General features: G+C 34.6%; 3 protein-coding genes and 1 non-coding gene across 4 annotated transcripts; 2 read left to right on the plus strand and 2 right to left on the minus strand.

The window, feature by feature from the left end:
* The first annotated feature begins 701 nt into the window (after nt 1–701).
* Nucleotides 702–3310, plus strand: LOC106301829 (NAC domain-containing protein 8-like). The gene is made up of 6 exons (XM_013738312.1): nt 702–955; nt 1370–1502; nt 1582–1768; nt 1853–2370; nt 2450–2932; nt 3017–3310. Exons 1-6 carry the CDS (start codon nt 948–950, stop codon nt 3068–3070), a joined length of 1383 nt encoding a protein of 460 aa, XP_013593766.1. The 5' UTR covers nt 702–947; the 3' UTR covers nt 3071–3310.
* A 433-nt stretch (nt 3311–3743) lies between these two features.
* Nucleotides 3744–3826, plus strand: TRNAL-UAA. The gene has a single exon. It is a non-coding gene; the product is annotated as a tRNA-Leu (tRNA).
* Nucleotides 3827–10653: 6827 nt separating this feature from the next.
* On the minus strand, nt 10654–13111 carry LOC106303881. Its single transcript, XM_013740231.1, has 5 exons — nt 12747–13111; nt 12418–12662; nt 12063–12333; nt 11898–11974; nt 10654–11013 (listed from the first exon to the last, which is right to left on the minus strand). Exons 1-5 carry the CDS (start codon nt 12886–12888, stop codon nt 10756–10758), a joined length of 993 nt encoding a protein of 330 aa, XP_013595685.1. The 5' UTR covers nt 12889–13111; the 3' UTR covers nt 10654–10755.
* Nucleotides 13112–14813: 1702 nt separating this feature from the next.
* LOC106304137 (GDT1-like protein 4) lies at nt 14814–17059 on the minus strand. The gene is made up of 13 exons (XM_013740537.1): nt 16901–17059; nt 16741–16809; nt 16448–16507; nt 16325–16372; nt 16119–16213; nt 16013–16049; nt 15889–15930; nt 15736–15804; nt 15603–15647; nt 15466–15527; nt 15302–15374; nt 15123–15218; nt 14814–15027 (listed from the first exon to the last, which is right to left on the minus strand). The coding sequence occupies exons 1-12, from the start codon at nt 16916–16918 to the stop codon at nt 15147–15149; spliced, it is 690 nt and encodes a 229-aa protein (XP_013595991.1). The 5' UTR covers nt 16919–17059; the 3' UTR covers nt 14814–15027; nt 15123–15146.
* Between the last annotated feature and the right edge of the window lie 379 nt (nt 17060–17438).

Below are 17438 nucleotides of genomic sequence, written 5' to 3' on the forward strand. Positions count from 1 at the left end.
GCAAAAATATGTTAGTCACAAACATCCATCTTATTATATATATAAGTTAAAAGCCAACTTAAAATTAACATGTATAATATTTAATATAAAAGAATTGACATGAAATATATAATAACTATTCTAAAAGTAATATAAAATCTTAAATAACAAAAAATGTTTTATAGAATGTAACTTTTTTAAAAAAAAGTATTAATTCAAAGAATCATGTCTATTAAATTAATATAAAATAGTACACAAAAAACATAATTATTTATATAAAATTAAATTGATACCAGTCCAAACTTATTGGAAAGCTAACATCAAACAATTAAAAAACAAATTATAATCGAATCTAAACAACACTCAAAATTATTTAAATAAAATATTGAATGTATTTATGTTCTATGACAAACTCTAAAATAGTTTGTATTATAGATTGTTTCCTTGATTTCAATTTTCATACAACAAATTTCATTTTCAAAATTTACAGGCCAATAATCTGCGCTTAAGGCGGCAAGAACCTATTTATTCTAATGAATAATAAAATATTAAAACCCATCATTAGTTGGAAAGCTAATTAATTAGTAGACGCATCAAAGATATCACAACCGTTGATCAATGCGACGGCTGGAGTCAACGCAAAGTCGCGTGGCAGAGAATAACTTCCTTCTACTGTTCGGAAAAACATAAAAACTGGCGCCTATCTAACTCTCTCTCTCCACTACCCAGTGATCTCCGGGGAAGGACTAAAGATTTTTATATTTTCTCTTAAAATCTTTTTTTGTTTCTCTTAAAATAAAATCGAAAACAGTAATAAACCGGAGTTGAGTTAATAGTTAGTATCCATCCATCGATTGGGGGTGTCGAGAAAGCTTCAAACCCCTAAACTTCTGAGACCGTCGAGAGACTTGTCCTCAGGGCTTCTCGGATTCTGTCTTCTCTCTCGCTTTTTTCTTCATCGAGCTCTAATGACTGGGTAAGCACTCGATTCGTTTACCTAAGTACGTTTTCTGTCAATTTCATTTCGAGAAAGGAGACGGTAGCTTTTTTAGGTTTTGTAATGAGCGCTAAGGAGGTTATCTTTCACGTCTAGAGTTAGGTCATTCTTTGGTAGGGTTTATAAAAAAATTGGAAGCTTACTGTGCCCCTGTAATGCTCTTGATTGATGAATGTAATTTTCGTAAAGTTTATACCTTTTTTTACAGCTAATTAGTATCCACAATATGTCTATAGAACTTTAACCCTCTCGTCTAGCTACAAACCTTATTTCAGTTCGTGCTTTTATTAGATTATTTTCACCTTTTTTAAGATACTTGTGCGTATGTTTTAGAATATATATTGAACTATTGTCTCCTGTGACCGATGGATGCTTTGCTTTGCTGTTTTGTAGAAGAGCATGGTTGGTTGATAAAAACCGTATTGCAACTAAAATCTTGAGTGCATCGGACCCCTGTCCAACGGTGTGGAACACCAATCCTACAAGGCATTGTCCCAACTGTCGTCACGTCATTGACAACAGCCATGTACTTCTTGCTTTTCTTGCTCTTTTGATGTCCATTCTTGGATTCTGTTTTAAAATACAAGTTCTGTTACATTGTCTAGGAAGTTGATGACTGGCCAGGCTTGCCACGAGGTGTGAAGTTCGATCCATCTGATCCAGAGATCATATGGCATTTGCTTGCAAAAACCGGTTCGTTGGGTCTAACTCCCCACCCTTTCATTGACGAGTTCATCCCAACCGTTGATCAAGACGATGGAATCTGTTACACTCATCCTAAGAACTTACCAGGTTAATCAATCAATCAATCCATGTTTTCTTTCTATATTTTTAAAGTGATTCAACTCTCTCAACTCATATTGAAATCCTTTTTAGGTGTCAAGCACGATGGGACTATGTCCCACTTCTTCCACAGAGCAATCAAAGCTTACAGCACAGGAACTCGGAAGCGCAGAAAGATTCACGACGATGATCTTGGCGATGTGCGCTGGCACAAGACTGGGAGGACTAAGACTGTTGTGTTGGATGGTGTTCAGAGAGGTTGCAAGAAGATAATGGTTCTCTATGAAGGAAAATCCGTGAAAACCAACTGGGTTATGCATCAGTATCATTTAGGAACAGACGAAGATGAGAAGGATGGTGAGTACGTTGTCTCTAAGATATTCTACCAGCAGCCTCAGCAGCAAGGAGTACTCAAAAAAGGTGGTGATAAAGATAAAGCTGAAGAGGAAGTCTCTGAAGATATATTTGCTGCTGCAACGACGACTCCTAAAGCGGATCCTGTCACTCCGAGATTGTTTACACCTGAACCTAGTAGACAAGCTGTGCCACTTTGCTCAGATTCTCACTTGCCAAATGAGTATGCTACTCCCCAAGAGGTTTCTCTTGCTGAGGTAAGTTCCTTTGTAATTATACAACTTTTTGCTAGTTCACTAACTAACTGAATGTTTCCTTTGCTTCATGGTTCCTAAGAGTAAGACATCCGAGGCAATGTATATGGAAGATGAGGTTCAAGGGGCTCAACGTGATCATGAAAGACCAAGTTCCGAGGATGAGCCTGCTCCTGAGACGGTGATTGAAAACGGAGATAATGAGATAATGAGATTTGATAAAGAAGATGAAAACGATCAAGAAAACAAAGAAGGTGAAGAAAACCACGAAGCTGAGGAAGAAGGGAATTGGTTGGACAGTGATGGATCTCAGTTTATATTGAACTCGCAACAGCTGGTGGAAGCCTTGTCTCTTTGCGATGATCTCTTGCAGGTGGGATCACAGGACACAAACAATGGAGGAGGAGGAGGTTTAAGGAATAAGCAGCAGCCATGTTTTGGTGATTACGCACACCTGGGAGGAACAGATGACTTCAAACGGGATCTGGAGGATTGTCAGAAACTGATTATTGATCCGTGCAACATAGAGCTGGATACTCCACCTGAGTTCCGTTTGAGCCAGCTGGTAAAACTTATACATCCCTTTCTTCTCTTTAAAAACTTTCTTCTCTTAAAAGCTCATATGGGTTTTGTTATGTGTGTGTTTCAGGAGTTTGGATCACAGGAGAGCTTTCTCGCTTGGGGAACTGGAAAGACTGACTGACAAAACAGAACTCACACGAGATGGAGACTATGGGAACTCGCTGATATATTATTTTGGTTGGCAAAACGGTGCTGTATGATATTTTCCCTATGTGCCTAAAGTGCTTGAGTTCGAATTGTTTTTTGTTTTTGTTTTCGGAGTTAGAACAACTACTTCGGAACTTGTCTCTGATACTTGCAATGTGGTTCTTTTGTAAATAGTGCTTTTGAGATAATGGAGCCTAAAACCTCCATGTATGGACTCTTAATCTCCTTAGGAAACGGTTTCTTGCTAAAACCTTGTGCTTCTCTGAATTAGCTGATTGTGAGTTTCAGGGAGACTCGTTTACGCAGAGTATACGGTCTTCAGTCACTGTCCATTGCTTAGACAAGATCAAAAATGGTGATTACATATGCAGAAGTGTTTTTGGTAAAGGTTTACTCACGCTTTGAATACTGCAAGTGTTTGTGAAGTATAGTGGACTAATAAGTCATCATATCTACACTTATGCACATCCTCTCTATGGGGATCCACACTTTCTCCAGCTTGGTTAATCTAATCCATTGTTATGGTAGTGACTAGTGATTGTTTGCTCAAGGAAACACGTTTCTCTTAGTTTTTATGTTCCTCACAACATTATTATTTAAGTTTATGTTATAGAGTTATACTTAATGTTACATGCATTTTCCAAGCAGCAGGTTTGCCCGAGTGGTTAAGGGGGAAGACTTAAGTTCTTCTGCACATAAGTGCGCGTGGGTTCGAACCCCACAGCCTGCATTTTTTGTTTTAAATTTGACGAACAATTTCAGCTCGGATACTTTCTTTTACTTTATCTAATCTATGCCGCATTTTGCTAAATAACTTTTTCGTAACGTTTGAACGTGCCCTCGAGCCTGTACCTGTGCATATTTGTGGGTTGGTTGGGCTTTAAAGCATCCGACGACATAAGCCAATAATGGCCATATGAGAAAACCAAGAGGATTTGTGTTGCTAGATATTTGCTCTATAACAGGTACTTAAAAAAGAAACGAAAAAAATATATCTCTCTAATGTATATTAATTTTGGCAACATATAAGCAATCTTGACTATTTTTATCCCCCTAATTATATTGTCATATTCACAAACCATGAGGAAAAAATTATACAAGGGGCATCTCCAATCCAACTTCATTTTTTACTCTAAAATTGAATAAAAATGTATATAGAGTAAAAAAGATTTCAACTCGACTTCATATCTCACTCTATAATAAAGTTTACTCTATTTATGGAGTAATTTATTTTTTGTTTGTTCATTGTTCTATTACGGAAGGAGAAATGAAGTAGGGTTGGAGTATTTTTACTCCATATCCATTTTTACTATGTTTTGGAAGAAAAAAAAATAGAGTTTTACATTGGAGATGCTCCGAATTTTTTCATCAACAACAAAAAACCTTTATTTATTTTTACTTGAATTAACAAGGAACTACTAACGGTGGCGGATCTATAAAACTTTTCAGTCGAAGGCACATTATTATAAATGTAGTATATAATTTAAATATTAAATTAATGTTAAATTTCAAATATAATGATATATATTAGTCAAATAATAATCAAAATTTTATTTTAAAATATTATATTATATTTTTGTCAATCATCCTTTTTGTCCATAAGAAACTACTTAGATTGTTTATAAAAAAATCTAATACACACTAGTATAAAATTAAATAAAGTTAGAAATAGTTTCAAAGACGAGAGAAAAGAAAAAAAAATAGTATTTTATAAGATGCATAGAAAAAACAAGTTATATATAAAAGGTGTTTCTAATACCATAGACTAGTCATAGTCTAGCGATTAGCGAAACATAAAATGGTCCAAAATAAAGGTTATATTAATATATAACTAAAAATGAAAAAAATAAAAACCCGAGCTTGGAGAAGCGAACCTGTCACTCTTTCATTAGCCGTGCACAATGAATACCACCGGCCTCGTAGAAGAACTTATAGTACTCTTACACACGAACTTTATATAATCAGTCGGGGGCACGTGACCCCGTACCCACCAACGTGGGTCCGCCCCTGACTACTAAAAATAATAAAAAGAAAAGCTTTTTTTTTTCTTTTTAAATTTTTGAAAACCAATAATAACATTTTTTTTATTATTTGAAAATAATTACTCAAATGGTAGTTGTCAAGAAAATTAAACTTTTCTAAACAACTACCATTTGATTAATTATTTTCAAATAATAAAAAAATGTTATTATTGGTTTTCAAAAATTTAAAAAGAAAAAAAGCTTTTTTTGGATTATTTTTAACATTATTTTCTTGGAAGGATACTATTTTCACTTTGGTTTTCAAAAGTGAGAGCATGGGCGGACCCACGTTGGTGGGTACGGGGTCACGTGCCCCCGACTGATTATATAAAGTTCGTGTGTAAGAGTATTATAAGTTTTTCTACTAGGCCGGTGGTATTCATTGTGCACGGCTAATGAAAGAGTGATGGTTCGCTTCTCCAAGCTCGGTTTTTTATATTTTCATTTTTAGTTATATATTAATGTAACCTTTATTTTGGACCATTTTATGTTTCGCTAATAGCTAGACTATGGCTAGCCTATGGTATTAGAAACACCTTTTATACGTAACCCGTTTTTTCTATGCATCTTATAAAATACTATTTTTTTTCTTTTCTCTTACTTTGAAACTATTTCATAACTTTATTTAATTTTATACTAGTGTGTATTAGATTTTTTTATAAACAATCTAAGTAGTTTTTTATGGACAAAAAGGATGATTGACAAAAATATAATATAATATTTTAAAATAAAATTTTGATTATTATTTGACTAATATATATCATTATATTTGAAATTTAACATTAATTTAATATTTAAATTATATACTACATTTATAATAATGTGCCCCCGACTAAAAAGTTTTTTAGATCCGTCACCGAGTGAAAGCAATACAAAAGGTCGAACATAATGTATATGGACAATGGTTCTGGTTCTGGTTCATATCGTGACTGACTATTGCACCACACATGCATGATGTATTGTTTTTCGTACTACAACCATAATACACAATGTTCAATTTTCTTTTCTCAGACATGCGTCATGTATGGGAGTTTAGATAGTAATTTCCATTTACATTTGCAAGTTTTCTGCTCTCGTGACTTCAAGCCCATGTTCATAAACAAAATTCTATGTTGTTTCTCTCTTCATCTTCGAGACTTCAACCCTAGTTTTCTTTTCTTTTTTTACTTTATAGTATTCTGGACTTATGGAAGGGTCCAGACTAATCCCTGAATGGAAATGCAGTCTACGGATAGACCCCCTTTCCGGATATGCAAATGGACTCTAAAGCATGAGTCCATATCCGTGTGGTGTCCAGAAACATCATGAGGCAGTTTCCTGCAGCAGGGTTCAAACTCGCAACCCGAGTGCAGAAAGAAACCCGTCATTACCATTGGGCCATGACTTCAACCCTACTTTCATTAGTGATTCATCCATTCGTGGTGTTTTTTTTTCTTGGACAGACCAAAAAGCACATGGTGAGACCCCAAACTGATATTCGCTCGAGTCGAACTTGAATTATTCTGGCATTATACAGTTATGCGATTTCATTGTTTCATCGACAATGGTACCCAGTCGATGAATAACATATTTTATATTGTAACATGTTTACTAAATTCATGGCCGGATCTAAAATTTTAGGGTTATAAATATTTATTTAAAAATCTTAATAAAATTAAAATTTTATAGTTTGGAGGTCTATATCTATTTTTAAAAAGAGCTCTCAAGTAATCTTCAACATGGTGCAAATAAATCTGGTCAGGAATGAATCTTCATAGGACGGCTCAGATGATGTAGTTAGGCATAGATCTTCATAAAGCAGGTAGTATTGTCGGTTGTCGAATTGTCTATGTAATCTTTCTCATAAATGTAATGTCATAATAAATCAGCGTTAAAAAAAAGAGCTCTCAAAAATTTTGGTGAACAAGACCAATTAATGTTTCATTCGGTTAGGGACAAGGCTAACATATGAAGTATCACTCGCTTGCTGCACGTCCGCAAACTTCGGTAAGGTTACAGAACAAGCACCACGTATAAGTTTGTAGCTCTGAAGCTAGCTTGATAATACTTTTTTCGTTAATGAAAGCTTTGCAAGACCTTAAAACTCGAATTAACCCTCTCAATGTTTTTTTTAAAAAGGGTGGGTCTTTAGACATATATTATCTTTAAGGAACCATACCTATCAACCGAGTAATTCCCACTTTACCTCTAAATTATCATCACAAAAGGAATACAATACGATGGTCTACCATAAATTATTATTATTATTTTTATTTTTTAAACAAGTCTAACATAAATTAATAATTGTTGAGTAGAAGCCAAAGAAACATAACAAAGAACACACCGTGGCATGAGGCCAGCCTTATTAAAATAAATAATGTTTTTAAAGAATAAATTAAATTAATTTCTTGAATGTTGTATAGTTATACTTTGAACAACTTCCGGATTGACACATCTCTCGCTTTTTCTTGTAGCACAAGCCAGATACTCAGGAATGTATTCATTCGAGCCAATAAACCATGATACATTAACTACGCTCTTCCATATATTCTCAGGCAAGCAAGCAATATATACTCTTACATCATCATTCATCAATATAAGATGATTCGGCGGTGCTTTCTTTGATCCGCCTTAACGAATCAAAATTCATCACAGCATATAAGACCTTCGTCGGCTCATGTGATGATTTCAAAATCGATAAATCTACTCGCCCATATAGAGATATGATCAAAGGATTCAAAAGAAACACCTAATTTTATCTAGTAAACCCCTAATTATATATAAGATTGAGTGAAGGAAGCGCCTAATAATGTGTACCGCTTTGAAGCAAGGAATATTGAGCTCGTTTACATCCATTCTAGTTAGAACCAAACCTACCACAGTTTGTATCGATCTCACTCAACCATAACTCCGTTGCGATCTTTGAGAGAGACGTGAAAGCTGTGAAATTGGAACACTATAATCAAAGAGAAGAAGACAAAATTGACATAAACCTAGTTTATTAAAATAGAGAGCAACCTTTTTCAAAACTTTAGATCCAGAGATCGAAATCAGATAACAAATTCTTAACCTATGGCCACTTTCAAATACATTTTCTCTTTGATTATTTCCCTAATATTTATTTTGCCTTTTTCTTTGGGACAATATATATTAAGTTGGATCTTTGAACTGATTTTTTGGGTGTGAGACATTGTAACGAAAAAAACTGAACTTAAGTAACCAAACCCATGTCTATGACAGAAACCGTGTAATTAATTAAGTAAAACATGACTGGAATCTTAAGCCAAAGATCGTTGGATGAGTCCATTAACGTAATTTAGAATCCATTGACTTTCCCTAGTGAGCATAAGATACCAAAAACCTTATGGAATCAATGAAAGTGGATGGTATTATTCTTTGTCACGATTTGTTTGGGTTATTTGGGGAAAGGCTGACAATCTTGTCTACATTTCCCGCTATCAAGCAAACCAAGAAAGGACTCACTTTAAATCCAAAAGTATATAATATATTTTAGGAACTTGATGGGTAGTAGTAGAATTTGATGTAAAGGGAGGGCCACTTGGCCTTTAGGAGGGGCAAGGGTCATTAGTTAGATGGGTGTTTAATGCAACTTCAAGATATCTGATTCCATTGATTTGCCTCCTGATAACATGGATCATTGTCTTCTTAACTTTGCATTTCTGAAAAAAATATTCAGTTTGGTACCACCACAAGGTAAACCTAAAAAAACTAAAAAACCTGTGTAATATGGAACATAGTGATGTAATGTAATGTTATGAATGGTAAGTATGACTAAAAATAAATCATGTTTTTAATATGAACATATTGCATGGTATTTGCCATTAATGGAAAATCTTCTTTTTTTTGTTTTAGAAATAAAAGTGATAAATAATACTCTTTCTGTTTCCGAAAGTAAGATTTTCTAAAGTGTTCACGATTATTAAGGATTCAATAAATGTTTATAATTTAATTTTTCTTTTACTTTATTATACACTTTCCGATAACTTTTCACCAATGAAATTTAATTAATTCAAATATTTTCATTTAATGTTTTTTAAAAGTATAAAAAAGAACTTTAATCGTATTGAAAATCTATTTTTGTGGAATAAGTAAAAAATCTAAAACATCTTACTTTTGGTAACACTTGAGTAATCGCAGAATTGCGGAATTACGGAATAAAATTGGTGGAATCTAAAACTTGCTGGATAAAAGTTGTGGAACAAAAATCTAGTGTGATTGGATAGTTTTCTTGTGGAATTGCTTCTACGTTCTTGCCACCATTCCTCTGGCATGTCGATCTCACCAGTGTCCTCTTTGATTGTAACTCCGGTACGGTTTTTTAATCGCATATAAACGGTATAGCGTTTCCGTTCATAGTCATAATGGTTTTTGATTTTGTTGTAATTATAATTTTTACCAGTCCTTTGATAAAACTCGGTAACTAATCTCTTTTTACCCTCCTTACTAGGATGAAAATTTACATAACCATCCATTCTCATGCAAAGGTAATTGTTGGTGGTTGTATACAAATGCTTTTATGGAACTGAGGTAGAGAGATAATTAATTTTCAAAAGTTTCAGCAAATAAGTGAGAAAACACACTTATTCACTTATTGCAAGTTTACTTGAAAAAAATTAAGCAAAAACTCAACATCTGTGGAATGGCGTTTTACTTTGCATTCCATATATTTTCTTGATTGGTAAATTTTTTGTGGAATCACGTTTTTCCGCCATTACGCGATTACGCAAGTGCTACCAATCAACGCCTAAGTAAAACAAGAGATTCGGTGTTTAATTTCATGATTCGCTTTTAAGGGTGATACCAATAACTTTTTGTTTTGTTTTCTTTCACAAGAAGATAACTTGAAATGGTAGAGAATATCTAAACTTCGAAAAACAAATGGCAGGGAATATACTTTGGACAGCACCAACATCATTTCTTAAAGCTTGTGCGTTTCGTAAACTGTAAAGGATCCTTTTTCTCGTGATTATATTTAATCAGTTGCAAGAAGAATGCCAAACAAAATATATGCTTCTTTTTCAATATACCAGAATATTCGGCCACCAGGACCACACACCTCTAATTGAATACTACAAACCAAAAATCGAATTTTGTAAATTTCTAGCATACAACCCCAAGTTATTTACTTATTGATTATTTGTGCATTAAGAATCTAGGTAGGTCATGTTATTATTGTTTTAATAATCACCGCCTTATGCTTTTCCTCTTAAATGTCTTAAATGGTCGTATGGTCAATTATTTTTTATGAACAAAATGAATGATTCACGCTTTGTTACGTCGAAAACCATTATATAAAGGCCATATAATAATATAGTAACACTTACCAACATTGACCAAAAAGTCTCAAAAACTTTGTACGCAATTCTCCACTCCATGTTTTACATTTGAACCTATATCATGTTTATGTTTTTAGATTTTCTTTCTTTGGCAACTTATGTTTTTACATTTAATCTGATGTTGATGTGTTTTAAAGTTTACTAATTATCATTTGCTTGACATACATCTAGAAATTTATTCACGAATCAAAACACTATTATAAACTCAAAATTCTTATTCTAGAGTTTATTCAAAACTTAAAACATTGAAGGAACTTTCTTGGTTTACAAAAGAAATGAATTTCCGTATGAGTTTAAACTAATCATGACAGAGGAAGAAGGTGTGATGGGTGTGTAGAAGAAGATGCTGTAGGCGGTTTGCAACGTTGGATGCTTCTTGGTTCGGACGGTGAAGAACGTGGTGGCGGTTGTACTGCCACAGGAGCGTAAACTCTGTTATTCACTCCATCTTTTGACGGCACCCAAATGCCTTCAACAACAATTAACTGCTGTTGTTGTGGACTTTCGCAGCCGTTGGTCAATGTCGGAGTAGCAGGTCTTCTTGTGTGCAATCTATATTTCTGTAAAAGAAAAATTAACGGATTCAATAAACCATGCATGATTATTGAGATTCGAGGTTATTAATGTTCATATCAGATCTTGATTATTAACTAAACGGCTCAGTAGGCCTGGGCGTTCGGGTCTTCGGATCGGGTTCGGGCCGGTTCCTTTCGGGTCCGGATCTTTTCGGGTCTTAAATATTTAGATCCAATAGGTACTTAGAAATTTTCGGTTCGGGTTCGGGTCGGTTCTTCTCGGATCCAGGTCGGTTCGGGTCTATAATTAAAATACCCATAAAATACCCGTAATTTTTCGGGTCCATATCGGGTCCGGGTCGGGTTCGGGTATTTAGGATCTGAAAATGACATGATATACCCAATTCCATCAACTTTAGTTGAATATTTGTCATATATATCTAAAATTTTACAAAACAACTTAACTGAAACTATTAATAATTAAAATAAAACATTTTAAAACTCTAAATTTTACATTTTAAAGTTTTATATTACTTGAAAAATGTTAAAAAATAATAACAAATATTGCTAACAAAAGATATTTCAACTAAATCATAAAATAATATATATAAAATAGAACACAAAAACATCATAGTTTTAGATATACATGTTTTTAAGTCGGGTACAAATCGGTTCTTATCAGGTCGGATCTATTCGGGTCGGTTCTTTTCGGGTCCGGGTCTATTCGGGTCAGTTCCTTTTCGGTTCCGGTTCTTTCGGGTAAAAAAAATTTAGACCCAAAAGGTACTTGTAAATTTTCGGTCCGGTTCCGGATCGGATATTTTTGGGTCGGTTCCGGTTCGGGTCTTCGGGTCCAGGTTAAAATGCCCAGGCCTACGGCTCAGCATCAAAACTATTATGGTTAACGTAAAATAATTATTATTATGTACCTGTAAGTGGCTTTTAACTTCGTCATTGGTTAGACCATCGACTTGCATGAGATCTCTAATCTGCTTAGGCGTAGCAGCTACACATTTGGCAAAAATTACATTAAACAAACCGGCGGTTTAATTAAATATTATACTGTAAAATAAAAAGATTTTAATCTTAATTACCATGTGATCCTCCAAGCCGCTGAAGCGCGTGAAGGAATCTCCGGTGTAATTCCGACGACCAGCAACGCCTTTGCTTCCGATGCATCTGTAATTGTTTCTGCTGCTCCATCTCTTTTTTATTTCCGCCTGTTTCCGCCGTTGAACTCGACGCCGTCGGCGTTGGAGTGATTGCTTTCAACGGTTGAGAATAGGCGAGCTTTCCTTTTTGAAACGGTTGAAACGCACCGCAGTTTTCGTTTACCTCCGCCGCCACCACCGTTGTTGTCTGGTCCTATTGTGATTCAAACATTACACACAATCAAGTTTCAGGTTCTTGAGAAAAGTTTGAAACTACCAAATGGTTTGACTAATTTACCTCTATGGGCTGAGGATCAGGAGACTGGTTCCATAACTGAAGCCATTCAGATTTCTTCTTATCAACGTTATTTTCAGCTTCATCGTCTTTAACACGTTCACAAGATTTGATCGGCACAAACTCCTCAGACAAGGCAATGCAACCGTCTCTGCCTTCAAATTCACTTGTAGTCCGCTCAGAACCTTCTGATTGAATGTGTTCTGACCTGGAAAATTCCGATAACTCCTTCCGGTACGACTCGATCGCTTTTAAGTAAACAAACAACAATTTAGAAACCTGAGAAAATAATAGAAGATCTGAAATATATATGTTATATGTATAAGTATTACCTTGTGTAACAAGCGATAAACATAGGGGAAGCTCACGCTTGAAAACTTGGATCTTCTTTTGTTCTTCTTCAAGTGCTTCTATGTATTCTTCACGTCTCTTCTTTTTCAAGGTATAGTCCATGTTGTCTCCTTTCTTAGCCATAGTCGTACAGAGATCTTAGACAGCAACTTCGATTATCAGACCAGTTTGGATTAGAGACCATAAATCAAAGAGAGATGAAAAGAGGAAGACGCCTGAAAGAGAAGAGTCTTTTGATCTAAATAGAGAAGAGAAGGGAAAAAATAAACTTGTTGTTCAAGTTGGCAACTTTAAGAGGAGAGAGATTAGAATTGATGTGTGAAAACATTAGGGTTCGAGGTCAGGCCGTCGCGTACCTAAACGGAATCTTTTTTATTTTAAAAAGCGTTTTCTTAATATTTGCGATTTTTAAGATAAAAATAATAAAATCGTAAATATGCGAAGATGATGGGTTGACCAAAAAAATGCGAAGATGATGGGTTTTGGTTATAGAAGAGAATATTCGGGTATTATGGGGATTCATTCTTGTCACAATGACGTTAGCATTCATGTGAGTCGTGACGTTGAGATAAGAACGACGACTCATTAGTCATTCATCACTTTTTATTTTGAATAAATCTCTCACCATTTTTAATAGAAAAACCGGATTTATAAAAACAAAACGAGGGTAGAAGAATATACTGATTCTGTTACGTTGGCCATTGTGTTTCACACACAAACTGGGTGATCAAATTTCCAGTTTTGTTTTCTTTTTCAATTTTATAGAAAAAATCTTGAGTATAATCCTCTGTTCCTAAATATAAGATTTTTTTAGATAAAACACATTTACTAAGAAAGTTACTTTTTATCTAAAAAGTATTATTAAAATTTTAAATTAAAAACTATTCAACCAATTACAAAATAGAACTATTAAACTTAAAGCTACAAAAAATATGAAAACATCCTACATAGTGGAACATAAAAACTATTTTAAACATCTTATATATATATATTTAGAAATAGAGGGAATAAAAGTTTTAAAGCAACTAAAATATTGTATGGGGGACCACGGAAAAAAAGCAATTAAGCACAATTATACAGAAACTAAATGCATCTTTACTGAATTTTATTAATTAACAAGATATTTATTACTAACAATAGTTTACATTTTCAACGCGAAGAAAACCAGCAAAAAAAAACTAAATTTATTTTATTTTCATACAAGGTTGGAGGAATATTCTATGCGAGTAGGGAGGGAGAAACGCACCAAATGGAAAAAAGAGAGAATCTTCTTGGAAGCCGCGTTTCCTCTTCTGACTTTTCACGCTATCGAAGAGCCACTTGCATACAAACCTTACACCAAAGCGCGTGCACATTCAACACAGTGAATCACCATATCATACTGGGAGACTGGGAGTTATCCAATTAACTCACTCCTAATTCTCCAGGCTCAACTGCTCATACAGGCAAACATATTAAAAATAAAAGGATTAATACGCTTGCTTCCTTTGCATCAGTTTCATGGATCTATGTTATCTTAGTGGGCATAACATTGTTGAGATACCGTAGCTGATTCCTTGATTATACCTGCAAAAAAAAAGGAGGAAATTCGTATAGAAGAAAAGTAAACCACAAAAAAACAAATGAAGATAAGAAATGAGAACCAACACGACAAGAAGAAGCAAAAGAAGAGTTGAGTAGTAGAACAAGTTCAGTTGTTATGGTTGTTAAGAGAGTTGGTAAGAGTTGTTAGAATAGTTTAGAATTGGAGTTTAAAATTGATCTAGAGCAAGTTTTGCAAGTAAGCATGTGTGTAGATAGTAGAAGGATTATTGGGAGTTATAGAATCGTTTGTTTGACTGTGATTGTTTCCTCCCATGATATGGTTGTGTTTAAGCCGCAAATCCCAAATTACCAACAACAACAGCTGCCACATACTGTTAATATTTATTTTTTTGGTAATATTTATTTTCACCGCATTGAATCAAATACTCTCGCATACTGTTACTTATATGATTATATCATATAGATTTCTCTTCGTACGCATTCACATATAAGAACCACTCGTAAATAACTAAAAAACCACAGATTAACTAAAACATTACTGATGTTAGATACTTAGATGGGGCTGCTTCAGCCAAGTTTAATTTTTTTTTTCACGGGAGAAAATAGTTCAGATTAGATTTGTAATAACTTTTGTAAACATCTCGTATTAAATATCTAAGAAACTATGGATAGGTAACGTTCTTCATCAATGAAGATCTTCAGCTCTCCCTACAAAACCTGCATTTTCAAAAAAACCAGTAGAGTAAGATAGAGTAAGACAGAAGATCATTGTCTAAATGACTGATGAATATATTAGGATTTCGCATTTATACCAGAAAGAAAGGTTTGGGGAAGCATTAGGTCTCTACAGAAGTAAGAAACGACTGGATGCCAAAGATAATGAAAAGCATTCCACCAGAAAGAGCAACCTGCAACAACAACAACATTTTCAAGACCCGAGTTTTAAAATTTATATCTCAAATGTGAATGTGACAAGGAGAGAGATGTTTACTATTCGTTCCGATATCTGAGACGCTAAGCTTTTTCCGCCAATCACAGCAGCAGTGGTGCACAACAGTTGTGCGCTGTGTAGTAGAAACACATCAGTCAGCAACCATATAGTATTTTGATGCAGAGACAGGAAACAATTGAAAGCAGGTTTATAGTGAAACTTACAAAACTCCACCAAGGATCACCCCAAACGGATTTTCATCTGCGGCTAAACCAATTGTAGCAAGCTAGAGAAGAAAAAAGGAGTTATGGCGAGCATGTGAAACATTTAGACTGAATCAATCAACTAAGCGAGAGCTAACCTGACTCTTGTCACCAAATTCACCAAAGAAATTAATTGAAAATGCCTGCAAGACGAGAGGGGAAACATGAAACTAGTTTCAGGAAGGTAGCTGTTGCCTATGAGAGCAGATTCTGAGAGGATTTGTAGTTTACCTTGAGAAAAATTGGAGAGAAGAACTGTGTGAGGAACGGCCTTTTCTGCTTTTTGTTTTCATCTTCAACCTACAATGAACAAAGAAACGGCGTTGTGAAAAACAACATTGCACATTCAATTCCCACACGCAGTCTGTGATTTTAGTTCCATACTTTGTCTTTTGTAGCTTTGCCATTAGCCTTCAAATCAGAATCCTATGATAAACACACACACATCATAAAGTCAAAAAGATTAATCTAAAACGTGACAAGGAGCGGGAAGAAAGACAAAACAGACCAGTTCTGCTTCAACTTCAGCTAATTCTTCTGAGCCCCTGCCAACAAAGTAGAGTCAAACAAACCTCAATTTTCACCCTGAAAACTTGATGAAGAATGATTATTACCCTCCTCCTCCTTGTTTAAAACCATCCCATAAAGACCATAACCCAAAACCAAAAAACAACAATGTTGTTATGTGATGCGTCCATTTGCGAGGGATCTGCAAGCAACGAGGGTTGAACTGTCACCATTTAGTTAAATAAAAAAAAAACTGAAACTTTCCATCAAACTAAAATCTGAGTTCAAATGTTAAAAAAAAAAAAAGACATACCAGATTAGGAGCAGCCCATCCAACAGTAGCAGAGAGGATAGTCATGACCTAAAAGAATTAGCATAAGACCCTCCCTCGCTTCCAAAATATCGCTTAGTCAAAAATGAGTCAAAGAAAGCTTACAATTAGAGCCGATACACAACCAGCCAACACAAGTCTCCTCGGATAACGCATCGCCAGAATCTGATTAAGCAACAAAAAAAAAAGAGATAAATCTTACAAAAACATGATAAAAGAACAGAAGTACATATACTCTCTCTCAAGTAGACAGTAGCAGATTCTAAACAAGAAAAACACTAGTTTCCAATCAGGAACATGCAAATCCGACAAAGATTTGGTATTTTAACAGAAAAGCCAATGACCTTCTTCAACCTTAAACCGTCCAAATCACATAAAGCGAAAGATGTAACACTTACAGCTGCAGCGAAAAACGTCTTGTCGCCAATCTCCGACACGAAAGTCATGGCGAGTGACTTCGTTAAACCCTATAAGAAGAAAAAACACCCAGATTAATTAGCTCCCTCAATGATCCTCAGAGAAGAAGAAAAAAAAAAGGAATCTATTTTTTTACCGTACCTGCAAAACCGAGCTCATGGCTGGCTCCGAATGTTTCGATCTTTTTTTACGTCTGGTACAGAGTCAACGGAGTGATCTGCTGAGAGGGAAGAGAGACGACACACGTTCTCCCAGTAAAAAGTTTGTTCAAGTGCAAAAGATGTATGCTTTTTTGGGGCTTTTACGTGTAAAAATCAGTTGATTCGGATTCTTTAGCACTTGAGATCTTGCCACGTGAATAGATAGCATCCAACGATTTAGTTTCATGTGGGTCCCAAAAGACTCCACTTGACTTTTAAAAAGGGAAAATCGCGTTTTAAACCCCGAGGGTGTCATATTCTAGCACTTTAAATACTGAACGTTTTTTACTAGCATTTTAAACTTTGAAAGTGACATTTTTATCATAACAAACTTTCAATGAGGTGTACTGTTCATTTTATGATGACGTGTTGGTTTTTTTTTAAATAAAAAATAAAATACATTGAAATTTTGAAAGAATTTTTTTTTTTGAAAAATTCAAAAAAATATAAAAATTCAAAAAATATAAAAATAACATTTC

The sequence above is a fragment of the Brassica oleracea genome, chromosome C7, assembly GCF_000695525.1.
Source record: "Brassica oleracea var. oleracea cultivar TO1000 chromosome C7, BOL, whole genome shotgun sequence".
NCBI lineage: Eukaryota > Viridiplantae > Streptophyta > Magnoliopsida > Brassicales > Brassicaceae > Brassica > Brassica oleracea.

What these genes read in the sequence shown, in the direction of transcription:
- LOC106304137 (XM_013740537.1), bottom strand. An exon ending in CTGAAGTTGAAGCAGAACTG is followed by an intron (nt 15,931 to 16,012) that starts GTCTGTTTTGTC and finishes TGTTTATCATAG; the next exon opens with GATTCTGATTTGAAGGCTAA. An exon ending in CTCAGATATCGGAACGAATA is followed by an intron (nt 15,219 to 15,301) that starts GTAAACATCTCT and finishes TTGTTGTTGCAG; the next exon opens with GTTGCTCTTTCTGGTGGAAT.
- LOC106301829 (XM_013738312.1), top strand. An exon ending in AAGAGGTTTCTCTTGCTGAG is followed by an intron (nt 2,371 to 2,449) that starts GTAAGTTCCTTT and finishes ATGGTTCCTAAG; the next exon opens with AGTAAGACATCCGAGGCAAT. An exon ending in AGTTCCGTTTGAGCCAGCTG is followed by an intron (nt 2,933 to 3,016) that starts GTAAAACTTATA and finishes TGTGTGTTTCAG; the next exon opens with GAGTTTGGATCACAGGAGAG.
- LOC106303881 (XM_013740231.1), bottom strand. Translation starts at nt 12,888, where the DNA reads ATGGCTAAGAAAGGAGACAACATGGACTATACCTTGAAAAAGAAGAGA. An exon ending in CTGATCCTCAGCCCATAGAG is followed by an intron (nt 12,334 to 12,417) that starts GTAAATTAGTCA and finishes GAATCACAATAG; the next exon opens with GACCAGACAACAACGGTGGT. An exon ending in AAGTTAAAAGCCACTTACAG is followed by an intron (nt 11,014 to 11,897) that starts GTACATAATAAT and finishes TTTCTTTTACAG; the next exon opens with AAATATAGATTGCACACAAG.